This window comes from Ailuropoda melanoleuca, chromosome 9 (genome assembly GCF_002007445.2).
Source record: "Ailuropoda melanoleuca isolate Jingjing chromosome 9, ASM200744v2, whole genome shotgun sequence".
In the NCBI taxonomy this organism is placed as follows: Eukaryota; Metazoa; Chordata; class Mammalia; order Carnivora; family Ursidae; genus Ailuropoda; species Ailuropoda melanoleuca.
This window is the reverse complement of record NC_048226.1, coordinates 70,285,831-70,308,449: the sequence shown is the minus strand read 5'-3', so window position 1 is coordinate 70,308,449 and position 22,619 is coordinate 70,285,831. Positions and strand designations below refer to the sequence as shown.

Here is a 22,619-nt window from a genome sequence, read left to right as displayed (position 1 = left end):
GAATAGTCACATTTCCTTCTTTGAATGCGAACAGAAATCCTTAATGGAAACCTATGCTCACTGGCAACTCAGGATTCACTCTCAATAAAATTAATGACATGCCCTTTATGTGGATATCCACTTAGCTACAGTAAGGAGAGTGGGCTCTGTTGATCCTTTTATTCCCAGGAAATGAGGTTCCAAGGTTAACATTTCTCTAACTATAACCTCTTTGTTAAAAGAGTAAGATACAGGGTGCCTGAGTGGCTCAGTCAGTTAAGTATCTTACTTTGGCTCAGATCATGAACCTGGGGTCCTGGGGTTGGGGCTCCCATGGGGAGTCTGCTTGTCCCTCTCATTCCCCTTCTGCCTCTCCCCCTCTGCCCCTCTCGCCCTCTCCTGTGCTCTGTCTGTCTCTGTCTCTCTCTCAAATAAATAAAATCTTTTTTAAAAAGCTTAAGATGCAATATGGTACAAACAGAAACAAATCTTGATTCTTTTTGACCACTGCTTCTTTAAGCAACTACTCTCTGGGTGTTTTTCCCTGTCCTGGGATGAATTCTGAGAGAAGTTCCACAGCTTTTCAAGTCACTCTATTGATTAGCGAATAGTCTCCTTCTTCAGATATTGGAAAGTCCAGTCCAGTCTATCAAAGCTATAATCCCACAACTAATGTAAAACTCAGGGCTGACTCAGGCTCAGGAACTCTAAACAAAAGAGGAAAAGCACGGAGGACTTCTCCCCATTTCTCACCTGACTCAAATACTGTTCTGGCACCCGCAGACTCAGAGCAGGGAGGGGAGAGCAGTAATGGGTAGCCAGCCCCAGTCCAGTACTTGATCAGCACGGTGGTTTCAGGACAGGACCCAGGGGTGTGGCCTGCGTGGATGCTTACTCTCTCCCCCAGGGAGCGTTTGCGGATTCCCCGGATGTCTCTCTGTGAGGGAATTTTAGACACTGGTGATGTTCCTCGAGCTGCCCACTTATAACCGTCCCTGGCCCCTGGCTTCTGATGTCTGCCCCATCCTGAGTCACACTGCAGGGGTCACCTTGCCTTGCAGATGGTCCTCAGGCCAGCGTCCCTTCTAGGGTAACTCCATGGCAGCTGTCCTCTGTGGGCTCCTCACGCAGCTGTAAGAAGCTCTCTCTGAGCCCCGTGGTCACCAGTGCAGCTCAGTGCCCTGTACCTTTCTCCGGGTCCTGCACGATGGGCTACTCCAACCAGGCCCCTCATTCGTGGTTTGAGATGTGGCTCAAGTATCAGTCCCTGTGTCCCTCCAACTCCAGAGGGCACCTGTCAAGCGTTCTGTGGACACCAAAGCCAGAGTCTCACTAGGCGTATGGTGGGGACAATACGAGGCAAAGGGGGAGAAGCAGCCCCTCACCCCACAACAGCTCCCACACTGAAGAGCTGCTCCCCACCTGTCTAGTGCTGCACCCCCCCCCAGCCTCTTCGTCTATGATCTCCAGGTCGGTGACAAGCTGAAGGTCTCAAAGCTGATTCATAAGCACTTAGTGAGTCCTGCATCAATAAGCAGCTGCCTGTTTCTCTTGGGCTGTGGGGTCTCGGCCAAAACTCTGAAACAAACAGGGTGCATCTGAAACCCTGTGCCTGTGTTTCACGAGACACTCTCAGTTTCCTCTGTTCCTTGCCAGCACCCGGAGAGATGGACAGGCCAGGCGTTGTCATGCCCGTCCCCCCATGTTCCAGACAAGCGACGTGGAAATGGGAGCTGCATAGCGACAGGCAGCCAGAGGACATGGGACCCAGCGCTCTGACGCAATCTCTTGGCTGAGTCTTGAATGCTCTTTCTGTGGTAGAAGGCCAGCGTGGGGCTGGGAGACTGGCCCACGGAGGTCCCAGCATGCCGCCCGCAGCCCAGCCACAGGGCTGGCGGAGGCCTGCTTCTCTGGCATCACCTCGAGCTCTGCCAGCCTTGCGACCTTCTCCATGGTGCCAGCTCGCCAGGGCTACCAGAGCAGAGGGGCACACGCTGGGAGCTGGAGCAGCTGAGATGTGTCCCTCCCAATCCTGAGGCCGGAGGCTGAAACCAGCTGTTGGCAGGGTGCTTCCCTCTGAGGCCTCCAAGGGGGAGTCTGTGCCACGCCTCCCTGCTGGCTTCTGGTGACAGCCTGACATCCGGTCCCCTGGCTCTGACGTGCATCACCCCCATCTCTGCTTCATCCCTTTCCTCCCCCAAGCTTTCCTAAGGGGGACAGAAATCTGATGAATTCACAGAAGCCTCTTTAAAAATCTCCCTAGGATCCCATTCTGGGATCTGCCAGCCCGGTGATGTCTATTTTAAAACAATGAATTACAATCCAGGCCCTCCTGTCCTGCCTGACCCTGGAGGGTGGGAAAACCCGCCAGAAAAGGCCCTGTTGCTCCCATCATATAACAGACAGAGGCAGGTTTTCCCTCCGAGTTTGGTAAACATGGACAAGAGTTAGGTGGTTTCCCTGCACCCTACGCTGTCTTGTTCTGAGGAAGGATTTGACTTAACCATATAACCTGACAGGTATGTCTCTCGAATGAGTCAGTGGGGAGGAGCTGAAATGAATTTACAAACAAAAACAAAAACGTAAAATTTAAAGAGAGTTTTCTGCTCCCCCCACCCTGTCGCTTGGGGAAGGGAGCCCTTAATAGTCCCATCAACGTGACACGTGTGAGTCCCCGCCTTTGGCTCCTGTGAGAGCCACGGGGTCCATCACAAACCCGGGCAGCTGTGGGCTGTGGGCTCTTCTGACAGCGCAGGCCTCCCCCGGAGAAGAGCTCTGGGAACCCCCCACTCCCAGCTGCGTGACACTGTGAGCCAGCCTCTGTTTACCTCCGGTCAGAGATCAGGACAGGGCAGCATACCTCTACCACCGGGCTCTGGGCTGGTGACACGTCCACAGGCTCTGCGGAGGGGCGGCCGCCCGGCATCCTGCCAACCGGGTCGCCACGGCTGAGAAAGCAAACTGCACTTTGTGTTTTTATTTCAAATTTTGCGCATAAAGAAAAATTTATTTTTGGAATAAACTTTACTGAATTATTTACAGTTAACGACAGCCGTTTTAGGCATATAGTTGGAGTTTTGATAAATGGATATACTCGTGCCACGTCCACCCTAATCAAGAAATAGAACATTTCCACCATCGCAGAAAGTCCCCTCGTGCCCATTTACAGTCAGCCTCTCCCACTCCCACCCCAGGCAAGCACTGAGCCACTTTCCATCGCTCTAGATTGGTTTTAGTTGTTATAGAAAACCGTAGAAGTGGGATCACAGAGTGTGTCTGGCTTCTCCAGCTCAGTGGAATGTTTCTGAGAGTCACTAATGTCACTGCGTGTGTTGGGAGTTGAGTTCAGTGGCTGAGTGGTATTCCATTGTATGGATACTTCACAGATGGCTTATCTATTCACCTGTCAATAGGCGTTTTGGTTGTTCCCAGGTTCGGGCCATCACGAATATAACTGCTGTGAACATTACTGTACAAGCCCTTCACTGGAACCCAGGGCCATGACCTGAAGCGAAGGCAGATGCTTAACTGACCGAGCCACCCCAGCGCCCCACAAATTGCATTAAGAATTCATCAAATGTGATGATGCAGGAACTTGGGGGATATGTGAATATGGCAGACGATTAGAAAAGAAAATTATAATATTATAACACAGTGAAAATCAAGTGGTGTGGGGTCCTGGGGGCTGGACTACATGGCAGCTGATATGGGGTGTCCTGGAGTACAGGGATTTAACACTTCCTTACCTTTCTCCAGTCCACATGAACTCGGACAAGCCCCATACCTTCTGCAACCACCACAAAATGAAAGTAGTTATAGCTACTCCTTCCTTCTCTGAGCTTTAAAATCATCTTAGCAAATGTTTGGGTCCTTTAAAAGAACTTCAGCTATAAAAAGCCAAGGCGACATATATTGTACTTACAAATATGGACGGAGTGCGGGCAGCCAGGCACGGAACAGACCTAAGGTGAGGACGGCTGGAGAGATACAATCGAAACCAAAATCCTCTCTCAACCCCAAAATTCTCTCCACAAAGGGAGCATAGAGAAAAAAATCAGTTTTATTACTGACTAAGCATTAAACTGGTGTGAGATGCACAGCGTAGACAATCCACTAGGAATTGCAGAGACGGAAAGAACGCTCACCCTTTCATAGAGCCAAGCAGATGCCCATTCTGTACATTTTCTCAGAATGAACCATTTTGAGTCCTCAGGTAAGGGGAGGGGACTTGATGACACCACTGGTCACACATAGTTCATCCTAACTTCCTGGTAACCGAGGACCTTCTGCACTAATTGGCCTTATCCAGAGGAGAAACAACCGTCTCCTACTTTATGATGGGAGGTTACTTTGCAGCTCAATGGAAGGTGACCACTGAAGCTAGTGAGGGTCCCCCCCTCCCCCTAAGCGGAGAGACAGAACACCGGCTCCCTTGATGTTCACATTTCAAAGAGGTGGTGCCCAGGCCCCGGAGGAGGACACTCCTGGGCCAAAGTGCTGACAAAATGCCCATCTAGTCTTTCAAATGACCTGTGTATCTTTCAAAGACGAGAGAGGGTACTTACACGTTTCCTAAAGTCAATGCTTGAAAAAGAGAGAGAGAGAGAGAGAGAAGGGAAATCTTTTCCCTTATTTTCAGCAGAGCGAATTGAACCTGTTTTTAATTTGTATTGGTCCTGACAGTACACACTGGATGTTCCTTAAAATGGTGCCCACAAAATAAATCCTTTTTGGTCCCTACTCCATCTGGAGCCTCCGGCTTTGGCCAGAGAAAAGCAGAGGGATGCAGCCGAGGGCTTCAAACCCTTGCAACCTTTCATGCCCTGGACTCTGTGGGCTGCACTCTTCTCTGCAAGCCTTTCCACCTCATTCTTACTCACGAGGTGGCTGCTCCTAAGAAACCCTCCTCCCCTCCCACTGCCGGCTCAAGGGCTGTGATTTTTCTGTGGTCCCTGCAATCCTCCAGAAGTCCTGGTGAAGTCCCTGGTGGACCCCTCACCTCTGGGGGCACCCGGGGTCCAGGATAACGCGAGGCAGGCATGGTGGCTGGGCACCGTTTGAGTTCCACGAATCAGCCTCCACGCCGGTCACAGGGGGACTCATTAGATCCAAACCCGGCATGACCTGCACCCCCTTTCCTGAGCCGATACCCCTATTGTTCGTCTACAAAGAGACGTCTGAAGCTGCCAATCCAATTACTGCAGCTTCTTCCTCTCTCGAATGCTAGTGATTTCTAAATGGTTTTAACTGAAATTGGGCGGCTTCCCTTCCTAATTAACTCGAGTGGCCTCTTCCCTGCTGGTGGTGGCTATAATTATGGCTCACTTCACCCTGAGAGGACGGCTGAAACTTGGGGGATGTACAGAGTAACCTTTTTGTCACCCTTGCACATCTGGGCTTGTTTCGGGGGATGGGAGGGACACAGCTCAGTGATGCCTTACTTTACCCCGTCGGCTCAGAGGGAGGCACCGCAACACCGTGGGTCATTCCAGCCTTTTCTGTCTCCCGCAGAGCAGATGACTCAGTGGGTGCAGGGCTGAGAGCTTGTGTTTGGTGATGTGTGACACCGCGGGAGGAGGAAGACGGTTGATACTGTCATTATTTAAAATCACTTCCACCTACTGGGCTGAGTCAGTGGCACGTCACTGCCTGCGATTTTGCATCAGCCTCAAAAATATATCTCGGTGGAGCTTTCCAGCCTCAGCAGCACGCCTGTTCCCTCCCTTGGGCCGCCTGCAAAGGAAGGAGGAGCGGATCTGGCTGCGCCTAAGTCCTCCCTCTGCATCCTCCTGACAACAGCGATGTGGCAAGTTTGTGCAACACTTGACGTCTCCCACCCGAGCGCTGAGGGAGGCCATGGGGTACCCCCACTTCACACGCAACAGTGGAGGAGGCTGAGGGGCTCGCCCCTGGGGGAGGCGAGAGAGCCTGTGTTGGCCCAAATCTGCGTTCCCTGCCTCCTGGCCGAACCCTGAACCAGTAAGAGAGGAGAAAGGAGCTCTGGGTCTGACCCCCAAAGTGCACCTGCGCCGGCGAAGGAAACAGAGACAAAAATCCGCTTTGGCTGAAGTGATCTGACCACTTGACATGTGATTTTAGAAGACATGAGATCTTTCCCGTTTTTTCCCTTACACCTCAGACTATGATAAATATTCTCTCCCTGCCCCTCAAAGTCCAAAACGAGAGGCTTCCTCTAATAGGCTTGACTGGTTTCCAGAACCCTTGGGACTATTCATAAGGACAACAGCGATTTCCCAAACAGTGAGTTCGAATGGTTCTAAGAACACAGCTTTGGGGCTGAAGCCAGCTTGTGTGGCTTTGGGCAGGTGACTGCGGCTGTCTGTCTAGTCACTCATGCTTGTTAACATCACGGGGGTGCTGTGAAGTGACATGAGATGAGTAAGCACTCAGCACAAGTCTGGCACTTACTAAACCCTCTATAAATGCTGATGATAACATTCTACATTTTCAATAATTATCTCATGCTACCTAGCTGGTAGATACCGGATACTGCAAGTAATGGCCCAGTCCTACTTTTTAAGCACTTTCTATAAGGACAGCCCCTTAAGATTTCCTTAGTGAAGGATATTTAACCACATGTCTTAAACTCTGTGTCCAACGTGCTACCAGAACAAGCTCCTATAATGAAAAAGTTTATTTTACATTTGTCAAATGGGTGACTGGAGCCCCCTACTGTCAGGGGAGCCCCCAACTACCTGGTTTTGGGGTTTTTTTTCCATCCAATTTCCAGACAAACTCTTGGGAGCCTTCGAGGAATCCTGGAAATTCTCAGGAGGGTTGGCTAACCCACGTGAACAGTTCCCACACTGCTAAGAACATGAGAAGAGCTGCCCTCTGCATAATAATGGAGCATGCTCTCCAAGAGTGAGGTGAGTTGGGATTTCTCGATGCTCCTTGAATATTCCAGAGCCCCCTCTCCAGACAGGAACCTCCATCCTCCTCACCTCCTTGCAGAATCAAGCCTCCTTTTGCTGCACCTCTGGACCTGAAGTGTCCTTGAGGCTCTTTGCTACATGGATGCCAACCAGAACTACTCATGGCAAACACCTCATGGTCCCCACTCTGCCCTGCTCTGAGGAAGGAATGGGGCTTGGGAGCTTCCCCCAGCCTCCTACACTTCAGAAAGGAAGTTCTAAAGGACGCAGCAGAGGGATCTAGTCACATGACATTAGCAAGGGTTGGTGTAGAGTTGGGCCATCTGCCCAAAAGTGGCCTAGAGAATTCAGACCAGCAGTCCCACCACTGATGAGTGACTGCTCCCCTGAAAAGTCCAGGTCCATCTGTCTGATCATCTGGGGAGTAAAATAACAGAATCACAACAATAGACAGATATTTATACAGCACTCACGCTGTGCCAGGCATGGTTCTCAGCACATGACGTACGTTACATTGGCTCTTTAGTTCTGTCCTTAGGTCCCAGAATGGACAGAGTTTGAATTCCTTCCAGGTCCTGGGCCAAGGAAGCTATGGCAGGTGAGAGGGGTAGAAAAGGAGAGAACTTTCTCTTTTCCCGAATGTCTGCGAACTTAGAATCCCTCCCTCCCCATCTCCTCTGAGATGTTCCTGCTTCACAGAAATTCAGCCTTTCTTCTGTCTTAGAATTCAGGCATCCCCAAAACATTCCCCTGCCCTGCTCCCCAGCCTGCAATGCCCAGTCTCCCTCCTCAACACCATCACCAGACCACCAGGTGGCCTGCGGTCACACTTGCCTTCTCTGGGCCTCCGCTTTCTAGATTATCACCAGCATCCTTACCCCCAGCAGCTGCCTGTACATCCTCTGGCCCAAGTAGACCATAAATATCCTCAGTCCACAAGGAAAGATCCAAAAGGGACCCCTGAGCTGGAGAGTAAATGATATTTTGAATCATTTCAATACTGCTAAAGAAAAAACCCATGAGCTTCTCCAGGGTTGAATTTTTTTTTCTTTAGCTTTGTATGTCCTGCTGCTCCCATGACCAACACACAGCAGGCACTCAGTAAAGGTCTACTCAGGAAAAGAATGAATGGTACCATTGTCCCACGCAGCACACTCGGACCCTCTTCAAGAATATCCAGATTCAGTATGCAGTTGACGAGCAACTGGCGGGCCCGTCTAAGCAGAACACAATACCCGTGACCGAGGTGAGAGATCGTGGTGGAATCAGAAAAGCCTTTGTCCGTCTGCTGAGACAGTTTGCGGGCGGAAGTATTCCTGGTAAGGGCAGACACAGGCTGTCCTTCAGAAGCCCTTCCAGTTCAAGGATTTCACACCAGGTCACAATTTCAGAGGGACTCCACGGTGGGTCAGTAACAGACCATGGGAAAAGAAATTCAGCTCTAGGGGCACCTGAGTGGCTGTCAGTTAAGCATCCAACGCTTGGTTTCTGCTCAGGTCATGACCTCAGGGTCCTGAGATCCAGCTCTGGCTCCTTGCCCAGCGAAGAGTTTGCTTGAGATTCTTTCCCCTCTCTCTCCCTCTCCCTCTGCTCCTCGTCCTTCTCTCTCCCCCCCCCTTAAATAAATAAAATCTTTAAAAAAGAAAGTGAGAGAGAAAGAAAGAAAAAAAGAAAGGAAGGAAGGAAGAAAGAAAGAAAAAAAGAAGGAAAGGGAACTCTAGCTTCTCTCAGTGCTATAAAACTTACATGATTCCCCAGAATGAGCCCCCCACCCAGCCCTGAGCCCATCTTCTTCAGTCAAAGCCCCCAGCTGCCACTGACATGCCCAAAAGAAAGGCCCAAGGAGAAAAAAAGCAAAGGGAGAAACGAACCAGGTAGAAGGCAGCAGGGTTACCTGCTAATCTGTTCCCCTGGGAGGGAGAAAAGTTACCCGAAGGCAAGCTCGCTTAGGTAACAGACGCTGTATCAATGCTTAGGGAGAGGCCAAGCGATGTGGTGCACTTTTAAAATAATGATAAATGTACAGTTCTGATCAAATGTTATTTTACCAAGTTTTTAAAATGCAAATTTCGGTTTCCTTTAAAACAGCCCCAAACATTCAATGTCACTGTTGACTTTGTGGAGGGGGAAATGTCACTGACAAAAATGTACCATTTTGTACAAAGAGTGAAGCCAAACAAAATTCCATTGCCTGGTATGTGAGGGAATGCCTTTTGAATTTTCAGGATCTTCCAGATATCCATACCCATTGGCTGTATGACTTGCAGGTAATTTTAAAAGCAGTCCTCCTCCGCTTTACTGTGTACGGGGGGTATAGAACAAAGCCAGAGGCAGGGGCGGACCTCCTACAATTGATTGCAGGACGCGGCATCTGCCAGCCAGGCACTCAGAAGGGCATCGGTGAAGAGGCGCTAAGCTTCCCTGGTCCGAGGCAGGGTCCTCCCCAGTCTGGCTGCCTGTGAGCTCTGGAACTTGGTCTGTTCCTAGTTTCACCCTTGTTCACTCCATTGCAGCCACACTGACCTGAGCTGTTTTCCTCCGTGCTGAGCCACCTCCTGCCTGAGCTGTTCCCTCTGCTGGGACGTTCCCACCCCGGGTATCTGTATGCCTGGCTGCCTCCATCATCGTCTTTGTTCACATCTCTCTCTCAGGAGCCCTGACCCCCTACTGAAAACTACAAATCCACCCCCCTCCATCTCCATCGTGCTATCATCCTCTTAGACTCCGTTTTCCTTTATTTGCTTGGGGTCTGTCTTCCCCCTCTAAAACGTAAACTCCTTGAGGGCAGAAACTTCTTTCTGTAACTGCTATATTCCTAGCACCTAGATCTTGGCTCTGAAAATACTTCCAAAAAGATGAAGATTATGTATCGGATATGAAGGTGGCTTTGCCTTTTTGACAGATCACAAAGGAACAAAGTTGAAATGTTTTAAAATGTTATTCTTGATTTTTTTTACCCATCTCCTCCTTGAAATATTAATACTATGAGGGTTTATGACAAGCATCTCTAACAGGCTAGAGTTTTTTAAATGGATACAAGGCTTAAAATATTAACTGATACTGTTTTCTGTTTTTTTCCCTTCTTCTACCAGCCTTATCCTCTCCACCATCCCCACCACCTCCGTCTACCCCAGCTCTGCCCTCCACGACAACACATACACGCCCTCTCACAGGTTTTTTTCCCCACTTAAGCATCTAGACTGTTTTGTAAATTGAAAAATGCTACAGTAGAAGGAGAATAAAGGAATAGTTTTAGCTTTAAAAGCCTAGGCCCTGAGAAAATTCAGATCACAGAAAAATTAGGATGAACATGGGCCAGATTTTTATATACTCAGATAAGAAAAAGATTTCCCAGGCTGTTGGGGGCAGAGTAGGAGGGCAACAGGAATAAGAGGAAGAACCCAAGACATGGGGCCCTTATACCTGACAGGGCCTTTGGTTGAGGAATTAAGTCACCATCCTCAGCCTCTACCCAGTGGGCACCAAACACCACCAGGGCTGGGGAGCTCATTGGATGTCCTTCTCGTTGACTTCTTGTTACAACACTCTCGGCTGTAAGTAACAAATCTGTCTAAAGATAACATAACAACAGAGACACTTAGTCATCTTATATGAAGTCCTAAGAAAGAAATCTTAAGGTTGGTTTAGCAACTTAATGTCATTTAAAACCCAGGCTCTCTCTTCTCCTACCTCAGAGGACTGGGGTTTGTTTGTTTGTTTGTTTGTTTAGGCTTGTCACCTCATAGATGCAAGATGGCTGCCACAGCTCCAAGCATCACAGCCTCATACAACTGCATCCAAAGATATAATGAAAGGAGACATTCTTGTGCGTATTCTTGTGCATATTTCTTTTTAGTGAGGAAAATCTTTCCTAGATGCTCTTCAGCACACTTCCCTATACATCTCATTGGTTAGAACTGGGTCACATGCTCTCCCCTAGCTGTAGTGGAGGCCGGGAATATCTGACATATTCAGTCTCTATTGTGGGTAGTGAACTCTTCTAACAGGGTATGGAAGGAAAAGGATTCTGGACTACTCTGCTACTGAGAGACAACCAACAGTGTCTGCCACAGTCTCTCTGATACCAGGTTGTCTGTCATCCATTCACCATCTCCACCCACCATTAGACAGGGGGCACCTGTCTGTGCCTGGGAGTCTGTCTCTTTCTGACTTATGTTTTAATGTCCTGAACACACATAAAGCCTCTTCAAGAAGAGGAGGTCCCTAGACACCCGTCAAGGTGAAGGTATTGGGGGAGGGAAACATTTGACATTGTACCCAGGGCAGGGCTTACTGGAGGGTTTGCTTGGGATTAAACTCCTTGCTACCCCGTCAAGCCAAGACACGGGGCACTCCCTAGCTGCCCACCATGCTAGAACATGAAGGCTCTTGGCCACTTCAGGCCCTGCCACTAGCAAAATACCATGAGAAGTGTGGATTCCAAACCACAGTTTTTCCAATGACCAGTCTAAGCGGAATATCCCAAGGAATAATATGGATTGGAAATAGAACATGGTTCTGAGAGGCTGGTATGGGGGTTTATTTCAGTAGTAAATAAGGCAAGACTAGCTGCTGCTTTATTTAGGACTTACCGTTTCTTAGGGCCAAACAGCAGAAGCACTGTTTTGATGAGTAAAAACAGGTTCAAATAACGTGATCATCTATGTCTAGCTGTATTTCCTTTTTTATGAAAAGGGAAGAGTCCAAACACTTGGAGCAAAATCAATAGTGGATAATCAGGCACACAAGGAAGAAGACAATAGGTAAGTGAGAACAGAATACCAAACAGGACATTAAAAATAATTGTGCTACACTACACACACCACACACACACACACACACACACACAATTGATGTATTATAAAAATAACAGTTATGTGGGCTAATGGATTAGTTAAGCTATTCTCTTTTGTAGAAAACGGATATGAAAGAGAACTGAATTACACTGGCTTTAGACACATCGGAGCAAGACTTTGCTAGAGTTTTGTTCCCTCCCTCGCACTGAGGCTCTTCCACACCCCAGTTACAAGCCCCATGCTGCAGCGGACGCATCAGGAGCTAACTTAGCTCCAAGAGAGGACGAGTAAGATGAGCTGGTTGGGATCAGGGAAGGCAGCGAGAGGGGACAGTTAAGTCTCTATCTGTAAATGCAGATCATGTGTGCTGAGCTCAGAAATTTCTCGTATTAAACATATTCTATGTGATTAATACAATGCATTAGGTTTAGGGAGTAAATGTAACTATATACTGTTGCACAATGAAGACAAGTTATATGCCGTCTTGGACTCATGACTTCAGAAAATTCACCTTCCAAATTCTTCCTTGTATATGTTAGGACTTCTCGGTCCTTTACAGACAAATCTGAAATACTCATGATTCTAAATGTCTCTTTTTGATATTTTGTAACTGGAAATCTAGGCTGAAAGAAATTCTTGACAGGTTACTTAGTTGCTGGCTAGTTTCCTCATTAAGTTACAAAGGAATGATGCACTTCAGAAGCAGCTTCCCGACCCTCACCTGGAGTGATTCTTGGACGGTGCTAATGAGCACTTAGACGGAGCCGACGAAGGTCCTGCATCGGTTACAGCTGCTGTCGGTTCTGCATTTCAAAGTTGAATCTATTGAGGAAATGGTGTTTGTTTGCTTTTAGTGTTTAATTATTCAAGATAATGTATTCTGCAAATACAGGAAAGGAAAAAATTCAGTTTCGTTCAGCAGCCTCACAGGAAGAAAGTGAATTAGATTAGTGTTTTTTCAAACTTTTAGGGCCACAAGCCACAGCAAGAAATAAATTTCACATCACAAAGTTTCACAAAACAGTATTTACTCTTACAACTTGTGAAGCATACTAATGTTTTTTTTTTATTTTATCCTATTCTGTTCTGCTCGGTTGTTTTTGTTTTCTATTTTCTTTCTTTCTTTTTAAAGAAAGTGCTGATTGAACCGCTCTAACACTGGGTTCATCACCCTCTGATGGACCTTGGCCTGAATCTCAAAAACACTGGATCAAATGGTGATTATACATTAACAAGGATTAACACAAAAGATATTTTAAAAGTCACTTATAATACTGGGGCTAAGGGAATTAAAAAAGCCCCATGTTATAGACAAGATTATAATAGCAGGCTTCGTGCAATTTTATTACTTCTTCCTTTACTTAAAAAAAAAATCTGTGTTAATTAAAATAATGCTGCTCTTGAATACGGTCTCACTATAAAAAATGTGCACCAGCATCCAGCTAAAGTAAAAATGTTTGCGGACCACTCCTCACTCCCCACTCTGGGCCTCCCCAGCAGAGACTCTTTCCAGGCCTTTCCTAGGCATTTACACACACATAGGTCTGTATAGAAAGGTGGGCGTTTTGCTCTCTGTTTTAATAATATAAATAGTCACATATTATAATATTGTTTTTCAGCTTGCTTTTTTTTTTCATTTATTAACTTGAATAATAGCCAACATCTACTGAGTATATGTGCAAACCACCATGCTAAGCACATTATATTAACATGCTTTTGGAAGATTCGTTAAAATGTTCAGTTGGATTGAGAGTAAATCATTTCTTAGAAAGCAATCAACATCTTTTAACATTTAATAATTCCTGGGATGCCCAGCTTTTTGTCTATAAACATGAATCTTCATATATTTTTTTCAACAAGTCTTACTCTACTTATCTGATTCATATTTCCTTCCATGTTATCTTCTTGTTTGTTCAGTTGAGTGCCTCCCTCCTGTTCAGCAGGTTGGTTTTTCTCAAATGTCGGGGGGATTCCCGGCTGTAGGCATATCTTTGTGCTGAGTTTCCTTCTAGGTCTGTGAGCACTGGGCCTGGTTAGCAGACTGCCCGGGCAACAGGCAGGAGGGGGAGCGGGCAGGGCTCCTTCCTCCTCGTGCTGGGTGTTGCAGCCCTCGCCCAAAGCCTGCCCTGTCCCAGGGGTACAGCTCTTCACCGTCCTGCCAACATCTCCCTAGAAGCAGACACACCTTCTTACTGCAGCTTGGCACAGAACGACTCATTTAAAATTAAAAATTAACAAAAAATGAATAAACAACTACTGAAACTAGAGGTGTCCCTAAAAAGAAGTCCTTCCACTAAGTTGTAGGAGCCGAGGATCCTCAGATAAACTCTGGAGAAATAATAACAAGAAGCACCAGGAGTATAAGGTCCTTCCACAAAATCTCAGTGAAGACCTGAAAGAGAGAGCTCCATTATCCGAACGCATCAGCTCTGAATTCCACCCTCGCTCACCGTTATAGTCAGGACACACCGTCGTCACAAACCCAACTGAACCCTGCTAAGGCAAAGAAAGGGAATTTATCGGTATGTTATAACTTAAAAGTCCAGGTGCACATCAGGCTTCCGAAAATTCTAAATCCAGGGGCTCAAACTAGGTCAGCAGAAACCTATCGGTTTCCATTTTTTCGGTCTGCTTTGATTTTCCAGGTTGGCCTCATTCTCTGGCAGGCTCCTCCCTCTCCTGGTGATGTCAAGATAACCACCTCCAACTCTGGGCTGCCATTCTATCCTGTTGTCTGTCCCACTGGAAGGAGAAAGACCTCTTGTCTAAGAGTTCCAGCAAAAGTCCCAGGTCAATGTCTCGGGGGCCTGGGGTGGGGCAGGTCCCCATCCCTGGCCTAATCACTCTTAAGCTGTGCCGTCAGGGCCCGCCACCCCTGAGCTGGCCAGCCGGCTCAGCACCACCTCACATACACTGAGAATAGGGGCTGGAGGATTGGGGTACCATTACCTAGATCTGGGCTGCCAAAAACAACCAACAACCGCCTCGCTCACCGTGTGCAAGAGCTGTGTGGTATTGCAGAAACAAAGGATTCTTTGGAAGAGATGACCACAGGATCATCAAGAAAGGGAGTAACATTCACAGTGTTACTTCAGAGAGTTCAGAGGGATGATGGGTGTCGCAGGCAGAAAAGGGTCCCTCAAAATGCCTACGCCGTAGTCTCTGGGACCTGAGGGTATGTTATCTTATATGACAAAAGGGCCTTTATGGATGGATGAGTCGGCGGGAGTGGAGCGAGAAGATGTGATGTCCCGTGGCTGGAGCTGAGCCCTAGGGAGCCCCACTCTGGGACAGAGACAGTCTGCTATCTGCTCAGGGTGGCCCTGAGCCAACAGCCAGCAAGCAAACAGGAACCTCAGTCTTAAAACCTCGTGGAAGTAAATTCTGCCAACAACCTAAATCGAGCAAGGAAAGTGACTACCCCCTAGAGCCTCCAGGACACAGCCCTGCCAACATTTTGCTTTTATCGGGTGAGGCTGTATCCAACTTTAGACCTACCGAACTGTTAAGATGATCAACTTGTGTTGTCAAAACTACTGAGTTTGCAGTAACTGGTTATGGCAGCAACAGAAAACTAATACAATTAGAACGGCCTTGGCTAGTGACTCTGGGACGGGAAAGGCCTAAGGGCAGTGGAGACAGCCCCCAGGGGTGTTTTGCCAAATGATTCCCCACTGAGAACTGTATCAGGTGCCTTAATGATGTAATCTCATCTGACCCAGACAGACAGACAGGAGAACCCAAACACGACTCCTGAACAAAGGGGCTACGTGCCAGTGTCACACGCCTCCACAGCGGCTGAGTCAGGATGCAGCCCAAGGTGTGTGTCGTGGGAAAGATCCTGTGCTCCTTCCACCACATCACACTCAGCAAGTGAAGGAGAAACTGGAAATCAGCTAAAGACAACACACACGCCAAAATAGAGGCACACACATCCCACAGTGGGAGCCCAGGGCCAAAGGAGACACAGAGAAAAGACTTCACAGAGAAAGAGAAAGGGGTATTCGAGCTGGCCTAGAAGAAGCAGGACCTTCCTAGGCAAAGGAGAAACATGGGGACGTGAAAGGGGTGGGGGCAGTGACTCCTTCAGAGAGAGAGAGAGAACTCAAGCTGGAGGGTGGGGGGACGGGGGAGGTGGTGAGTGGAGGGAGCAGGCTGACAGACATGAGTAAGGCTGGAAAACAGGGCTGGAGTCGTATTTCCAAAGAGCTTTGTAGGCCATGCTGAGTTTAACTGTATGTGCAATGGGATCCATGAAGATTCCCAAGCAGAGTGTGGCCTGGCCAGGCTACATTTGTAAAAGCTCCTTGGGCAGCACCCAGCAAGGGCTAGGGCACAGAGACTGGAGGCAGGCAGGGGCCCCTGCACTGGTCTAAGGCAGAAATTACCAGGCCCACAGGGAGAGCCGTTATTTGCTGAGTGCCCCGTCTGTGTCAGAGAAAAGTGCTTAGTACTCACAATAACCCTATGAAGGAGTTATCTTCTTTTTATGGATTGAAGAGACAGACTCAGAGAGGTTAGTTAGCTTGCCTAAGGTCACACAGCTACTAAATGGACAAATTAGGATTTTCATTTGAACCCCTGTCAAGGAGTCAGATGTTAAAGCCTGTTATTTTAACTACAGAAGTAGGAGCAGAATTAAGAGCTATTTTAGAAATAAATGGATGGAATTTGGTAACCAATTCAAAGGGAGGAAGGTTGAGGCGGAAGAGCAAGGTCTCCGCTTGACTGACTAGGGTGCGCTAGGATACAGGAGGTGCAGGGTGGGGCCTAGTGCTTCTCAACCAGGGACAGCACCACACCCCGGGGGCATATGGAAATGTCCGGGGGGTGGGGGTTGTCGTGGTTGTTCCAGTGACTGGGTGGAACCAAACATCCTTCCAGGTACAGGGGCTGGACAGAAGGTGGGGGAGGCTGCGCAAGAGCAGAGAAGGGACGCTAGTTCCTGGGGGAAGAGGTGGTCAGCAGTGACAGATGCAGCGGAGTCAGGCAGCGCAGCCACGACACGTGATCGAACAGGATGCTTCCCATGGCTTTGCCAAGAACAGTGTCAGTGGACGGGGAGGGGGGGAAGTAGCAGCAGCTTGGGTCTCAGCAGGTGAGCACTTACTCGGAGCTAAAAATAAAGAATGGGGAGTAAAAGGAAGAGAAGGGATCAGTAGTAACTCTAGAGGGACACAGGGTCAAGGGAGAGTTTTTAAGGATGAAAGAGCAGAATTATGTTCTTATACCACAAATACAAAGGGGACAAATAAACAGGAAAGAAAATTATAGGAGCAGAGTGCCAGAGACCCACGCACTACAGAGCTGCACCGGACAGTGAGATCTGAGCAGTGCCGCGTGCGGAGGGCCAGGGAACAATGCTTGGAACAGGACACATCCTCCCAGAAATGGGAAGGACAGAGGCATCAAGGTTAGAGATGTTGGGGAAACAAGGGCATTTAGCATGGCATGAAGCCTGGCGCTCCCAGGACAAGGCCCATTGCTTCAAATTCCATCCCAGTTTGCCCATACAGTAGCCCTGTGACTTTGGGCGAAGTAACAGACCTAAGTCTCAGTTTCTCCCGTCTGTGAAAGAAGAGGCCAGATCTCACACAGAGAGCAAAGAGGCAGGAGTTAGGAAAAGATCTTGAAAAATGAGGAAATTTGGAGCAATTCCTATGGCACAAGAGGCTGTTGACCAGCGACCAGTAAAAAAAGCACGTACAAAACATGGTAAGAGGGTGCATTAGCAGAACGCAAGAGCAGAGTGGCATCAAACTACAAAATGATGTTCCAGCTCTGACCTGAGGTCAGCTTCCAATACGTGTGAAACAACATACAGCTCCCAGCCCAGGACTGTGTGCTTCCTGAGAAAGCAACAGCTTTCTTGTGATGATTAAATTTAGTGTCAATCTCATAGGGCCACGGGGTGCCCAGAGAATTGGTCCAACATTATTCTAGGTGTTTCTGCACGAGATTAGCATTTTAATCAGGGCACTTGCATAAAGCAGATTGCTCTCCCTTATGTGGGTGGGTCTCACTCAATCAGTTGAAGGCCTGAATGGAACAAAAGGCTGACATGGCCCTAGTAAGACAGAATTTTCCTGCCTCATGGCCTTCGAGCTAGGACATCAGCTCTTCCTGGTTCTACAGCAGTTCTGGCCCCTGGACTCAAACTGAGACATGGACTTGGACAGTCTACTTTCCAGCTTCGATAATCCTGTGAGTTAATGCATTATAATAAATCCCTTTTGTATACACACACACACACACACACGGTTGACCCTTGAACCACACAGATTTGAACTGCTTGGGTCTACTTACACAGATATTTTTTATAGTACAGTATTATAAATACATTTTCCTTACAATTTCCTTGGTAACATTTTCTACAGCTTACTTTATTGTACAGAATATAGTATATAGGGGTGCCTGGGTGGCTCAATTGGTTGAGCACCTGCCTTTGGCTCAGGTCATGATCTCAAGGTCCTGGGATCGAGCCCCGAGTTGGGCTCCCGGCTCAGCAGGGAGCCTGCTTCTCTCTCTTCCTCTGCCGCTCCCCCTGCTTGTACATGCTCTCACTCTCTCTCTCAAATAAATGAATAAAATCTAAAAACAAATACATAGCATGTAATACATACAACATACAAAATATGTGTTAATTAACTGTTTATGTTATCTGCAAGGCTTCTGGTCAACAGTAGACTATTAGTTAAGTTTTTGGAGAGTCAAAACTTATACATGGGGGGCACCTGGGTGGCTCAGTCAGCTAAACCTCTGACTCTTGGTTTTGGCTCAGGTCATGATCTCAGGGTCATGGGATCGAGCCCTGCATCTGGCTCCCTGCTCAGCCCAGAGTCTGCTTTTCCCTCTCTCTCCGCTCCTCCCTGCTGCCTCACATGCTCTCTCTCAAATAAGTATGTAAATAATCTTAAAAAAAAAAAGTTATGCACAGATTTCTGACTGCAGGGAGGGGGGTCGGCACCTCTAACCCCCAAATTGTTCAAGGATCACACATGTATCACAACGGTTCTGTTTCTCTGGAGACTCTGACAAATACGCTGCCTAACCGCATGATCTTATCATTCATCCCCTCGGCTTAAGAAAGGATGGGAAATGGCTGCTTAGCGACATGAAGCTCCAGGCAACTCGGCTTTCTTTTCAACAGCAATCCTTGCAGGAGGAAATAGCAGGTTCATGGGAAAGGGGTGTTCTGAAATGAAGAGAGAAAACAGAAGAAGAATAAGCAGAGGAATTACCAAGGTGGAACAGTCCAAAGAGACCCAAATGTTTATTAAAAGAAAGATTTTGACCAAACAAAATTAAGAAGAAAGAATAGGGGGGCGCCTGGGTGGCACAGCAGGTAAGCGTCTGCCTTTGGCTCAGGGCGTGATCCTGGCGTTTTGGGATCGAGCCCCACATCAGGCTCCTCTGCTATGAGCCCGCTTCTTCCTCTCCCACTCCCCCTGCTGGTGTTCCCTCTCTGTCTGTCTCTATCTCTGTTGAATAAATAAATAAAATTAAAAAAAAAAAAAAAGAAGAAAGAATAGGGGGTAAAACCAGGAAACAAAAAAAGGCAAGGGAAAAAAACCAACAATGGCATCAAAGGGGGGGGGGAAGAGGAGTCTAGTCAACATTGCTGTTGCCTTACAATTTTAATGTGGGGTTTAATGAGTTTTTGGAAGATGATTAAACTAGGACGACACTGTGCACCGTATTACAGCTGGAGAGTTAACTTTCCTAGGCAGGAGGAACTGTAACTGTGTGTCTGGATGGCAAGATAAGAGCGTTCCAAATCATTTATTTTAGAAAAGAAATTCTGACTCAGAGGCAAGCAGCCAACTAAGTTCTGGAAAGCTCAGACTATGGAAAATTTGACACTTCCATCAGCGTTAGTACCTATGACACAGGCCCTGCCCCAGAACCAACATGAACACTTCTCAAGCGGTCGACTCATCGACCCCAGCGTTCCCGTGTCTCCAATGCTGCATTAGTTCCCCTGGAAGAAATGTGAGGGACAGGCTGTAGCCGAGCCAAATGAATGCCTTAAATGACTGAGGAGGCTGAGGCAAGACGGAAGTTAGAGTGGTGGCAATTCACCTGATGGATTTTCACTTCCTGCATTACGTTAGTGGGTGATCGTCGCCTCTGGTCTCCCAGCAAAAGGCTGGAGTAGTTTGAAGCAAACAAAAAGACAACTTTCCTGGGGCGGCTGGGTGGCTCAGTCTGTTAAGCATCTCGACGCGTCGAGATCTCAGGGTCCTGAGATAGAGCCTCACATGGGGCTCTGCACTCAGTGTGGAGTCTCTCTGAGATTCTCTCCCTCTCCCGCCCCCTGCTCGTGCTCTAAAATAAATGAATAAAATCTTAAAAAAAAAAAAAAAAGGAATTTTCTCCTCTAGGGAGTGTGGAAGCGAGAAATTCAGACACATTGGAAAAATGAGTTAGAAATCAGAGTGCCCCTTCCACCCCCCAAAAGCCCTGCTGTCGTGTTGGCTCTTCGAAGAGGACGACTGTTACTAGTTACTGAGTGCAGAGTTAGCCAGTTATATATCAAATATGATTTAAAATGCCAACTCATTTTAAAAACACATGAGGACTCTGAGTTTGAAGAAATCAGGGCAGTTGCCAAAAAAAACTCAGTAATATGTTTATAAATTGTTAGTTTCTGCCTGGATCTTCATGGACATTTGCAGGAGAGTACTAGGTGTGTTTGCAAAACACTCTTAAAAGAGTGACAAGGTGAAGAGCCTTCGGGGGCAGCGTCAGGCACCCTTCCTGGCATGGTGTACGCCCCAGGTGCCTACCCACTGGACGAACCAGCGCCTACAGCGAACGTGCCAAACACGACGTGAGAAGCTGCGGTTACAAACACATGAGTAAGACTGCTGCGGGCGTGACCCCTGAACAACATAAATTAGACCTTACAATGGGTTCCCTTTGTAGAAGAACAAAGTCTCAGTTCTCCACCACGCTCTGCAGGCCCCGCCCCACCTGCACGCGGTGCACTTTCTACACCCCCTCGCTCACGAAGCCCCCGCCGCGCTGACTGGCCACGCCGACTCTCTGAGCCAGTTCTCTCTTGGGGCCCTCTGCATCTGCTGTTTCTTCGCCAGGGATGTTCTGCCCCCTGGTTCTGGCTGGCATCCTCCCCCCGTCTGCCGCAGCTCTCCTTACCCCTTCCCAGCCCAGGTCACTACCACCTCACACATTCAGAGGTGAAGGGTCTTGTTTCTTATGTGCCCACTGCCACCAACCACCAACAGATGAGCTCGGGGCGGGCAGGGGCCCTGTCCTCAGTGCTCACTCCTGCTCCAGCTCCAGCCACTGGCACTGAGCAACAGGTAAGTATGTGCTGAGTGAATGAGGATTCTACCCTCGAGAAACTCATAATGTATGTCCTCGGCCAGTAACTGGCTGTTGAAGGAAGGAATGAACCAAGGATTCTTTTATCTAGACAAGTCATTGGGGACATGTACGTTAAACCATCAGGCCAGTAAAGTCTCAGAGAACAGACCTTTTCCTCAGAGACTGCTGGGAAGGCGGGCTGAGTGCGGACATGGTGACCAGTGACATCAGAGTTCCCTGAAACAGATGTGTACCCGCCCTGAAACAGAGGAGGGGTTTGGAAGCTGCTGCAGCCAAGTCTCACCAGGATGATGAGTGGAACAAAGGAAAACACAACAGATAAACAGAGACTGACGGAAATGGAGACCATAAAACCTCACAACGAATAGCAAGACCACGGAAAGGAGTAAAACCCTAAAACACAAAACTCTTTCAGCAAAGGGAATTCAAATACATTTTTAAAACTACATTGACATAAACATATGAGCCAAGAATTGAGAGAATTTGTTGAATACGTGAGATCAGGGGCACCTGAGTGGCTCAGTCCGTAAGCGTCTGCCTTCGACTCAGGTCATGATCCCAGGGTCCTGGGATAGAGCCTCGCGTTGGGCTCCCTGCTCCACCTGAAGCCTGTTTCTCCCTCTCCCGCTCTCCCTGCTTGTGTTCCCTCTCTCGCTGGCTCTATCAAATAAATAAATAAAATCTTGTAAAAAAGAAAAAAAAAGAAAATCTGAGATCATTCTTGGTATGTTTTTTGAGAAATAATATATACATCATAATATATTCTCTTCAATTGTACAATTCAGTGATTTTTGTTATATCCACAGGGTTGTCCAGTCATCACCATTATCTAACCCAGAACATGCTTATTCCCCCCAAAAAGAAACCCTGTATCCATTAGCAGCCACTCTAAATCCCCTCCCGCTCCCTGGTCCCCACCAACCACTCATCTGTTTTCTGTATCTTTGGATTTGCCTACTCCTATCATCTCATGTAACGAGAATCAGACATTATGTGACCTTCTGTGTCTGGCTTCTTTTACTCAGCACAAAGTCCTCAAGGTTCAGCCATATCGTGGCATGGATCAGGACTTCAATTCCTTTTTATGGCTAATATTCCCTAGTATGGACATACCAGATTTTGTTTATCCATTCATTCATCATACATGGATAACCACTTGGGTTTCCACTTTTCAGTTATAAACAATTCTGCTACAAACTTTCATGTACAAGCTTTTGTGTGAATCTATGTCTTCAATTCTTTGGGGATACATACACACACACCCCCCTTAGAATTGTCCATCCTATGATTCTGGTGGGTTTTTAATGAAGGAATTTGCCTTCTAAATAGATATAGTTAAAGGGAAACTAATTTCAATTCACATAAGCTAGAGAAGCCAAGAAACAAAAATAAAGTAGTATAAAAAATAATACTAACAAAAATGGCCATTAGCAAGTTGAACCCCCCTTTGATGCATGTACCTTGTCAAAAAATCTGAACACACCATGAGGTTTAATCCTCCCAATAATCCTGCAGGTTATCACCATCCCTCTTCTATAAAGGAAGAAATGGAGTCAGACCCAGGGTGGCAGGCTGCCTACGATCATAGTAGGACCTG

The 22,619-nt window shown here is 47.6% G+C and overlaps 1 protein-coding gene and 1 long non-coding RNA gene across 3 annotated transcripts in view; both read right to left on the bottom strand.

Moving 5' to 3' along the window:
• The window catches only part of BAALC (BAALC binder of MAP3K1 and KLF4), a 102,433-nt gene extending 99,528 nt beyond the window's left edge, over positions 1-2,905 (bottom strand). The window contains exon 1 of the mRNA XM_034668517.1: positions 2,840-2,905. Within this exon, the coding sequence (XP_034524408.1) occupies positions 2,840-2,905 (66 nt within the window). The remainder of the gene's footprint in view (positions 1-2,839) is intronic.
• Positions 2,906-8,489: 5,584 nt separating this feature from the next.
• Positions 8,490-18,171, bottom strand: LOC109490131. 2 transcript variants are annotated; one of them, XR_004627870.1, is made up of 4 exons: positions 13,538-18,171; positions 12,393-12,551; positions 11,468-11,585; positions 8,490-10,446 (listed from the first exon to the last, which is right to left on the bottom strand). It is a non-coding gene; the product is annotated as an uncharacterized LOC109490131 (long non-coding RNA). The 2 variants fall into 2 exon arrangements; XR_002143374.2 differs by having other exon boundaries at positions 12,393-18,171.
• Positions 18,172-22,619: the final 4,448 nt, after the last annotated feature.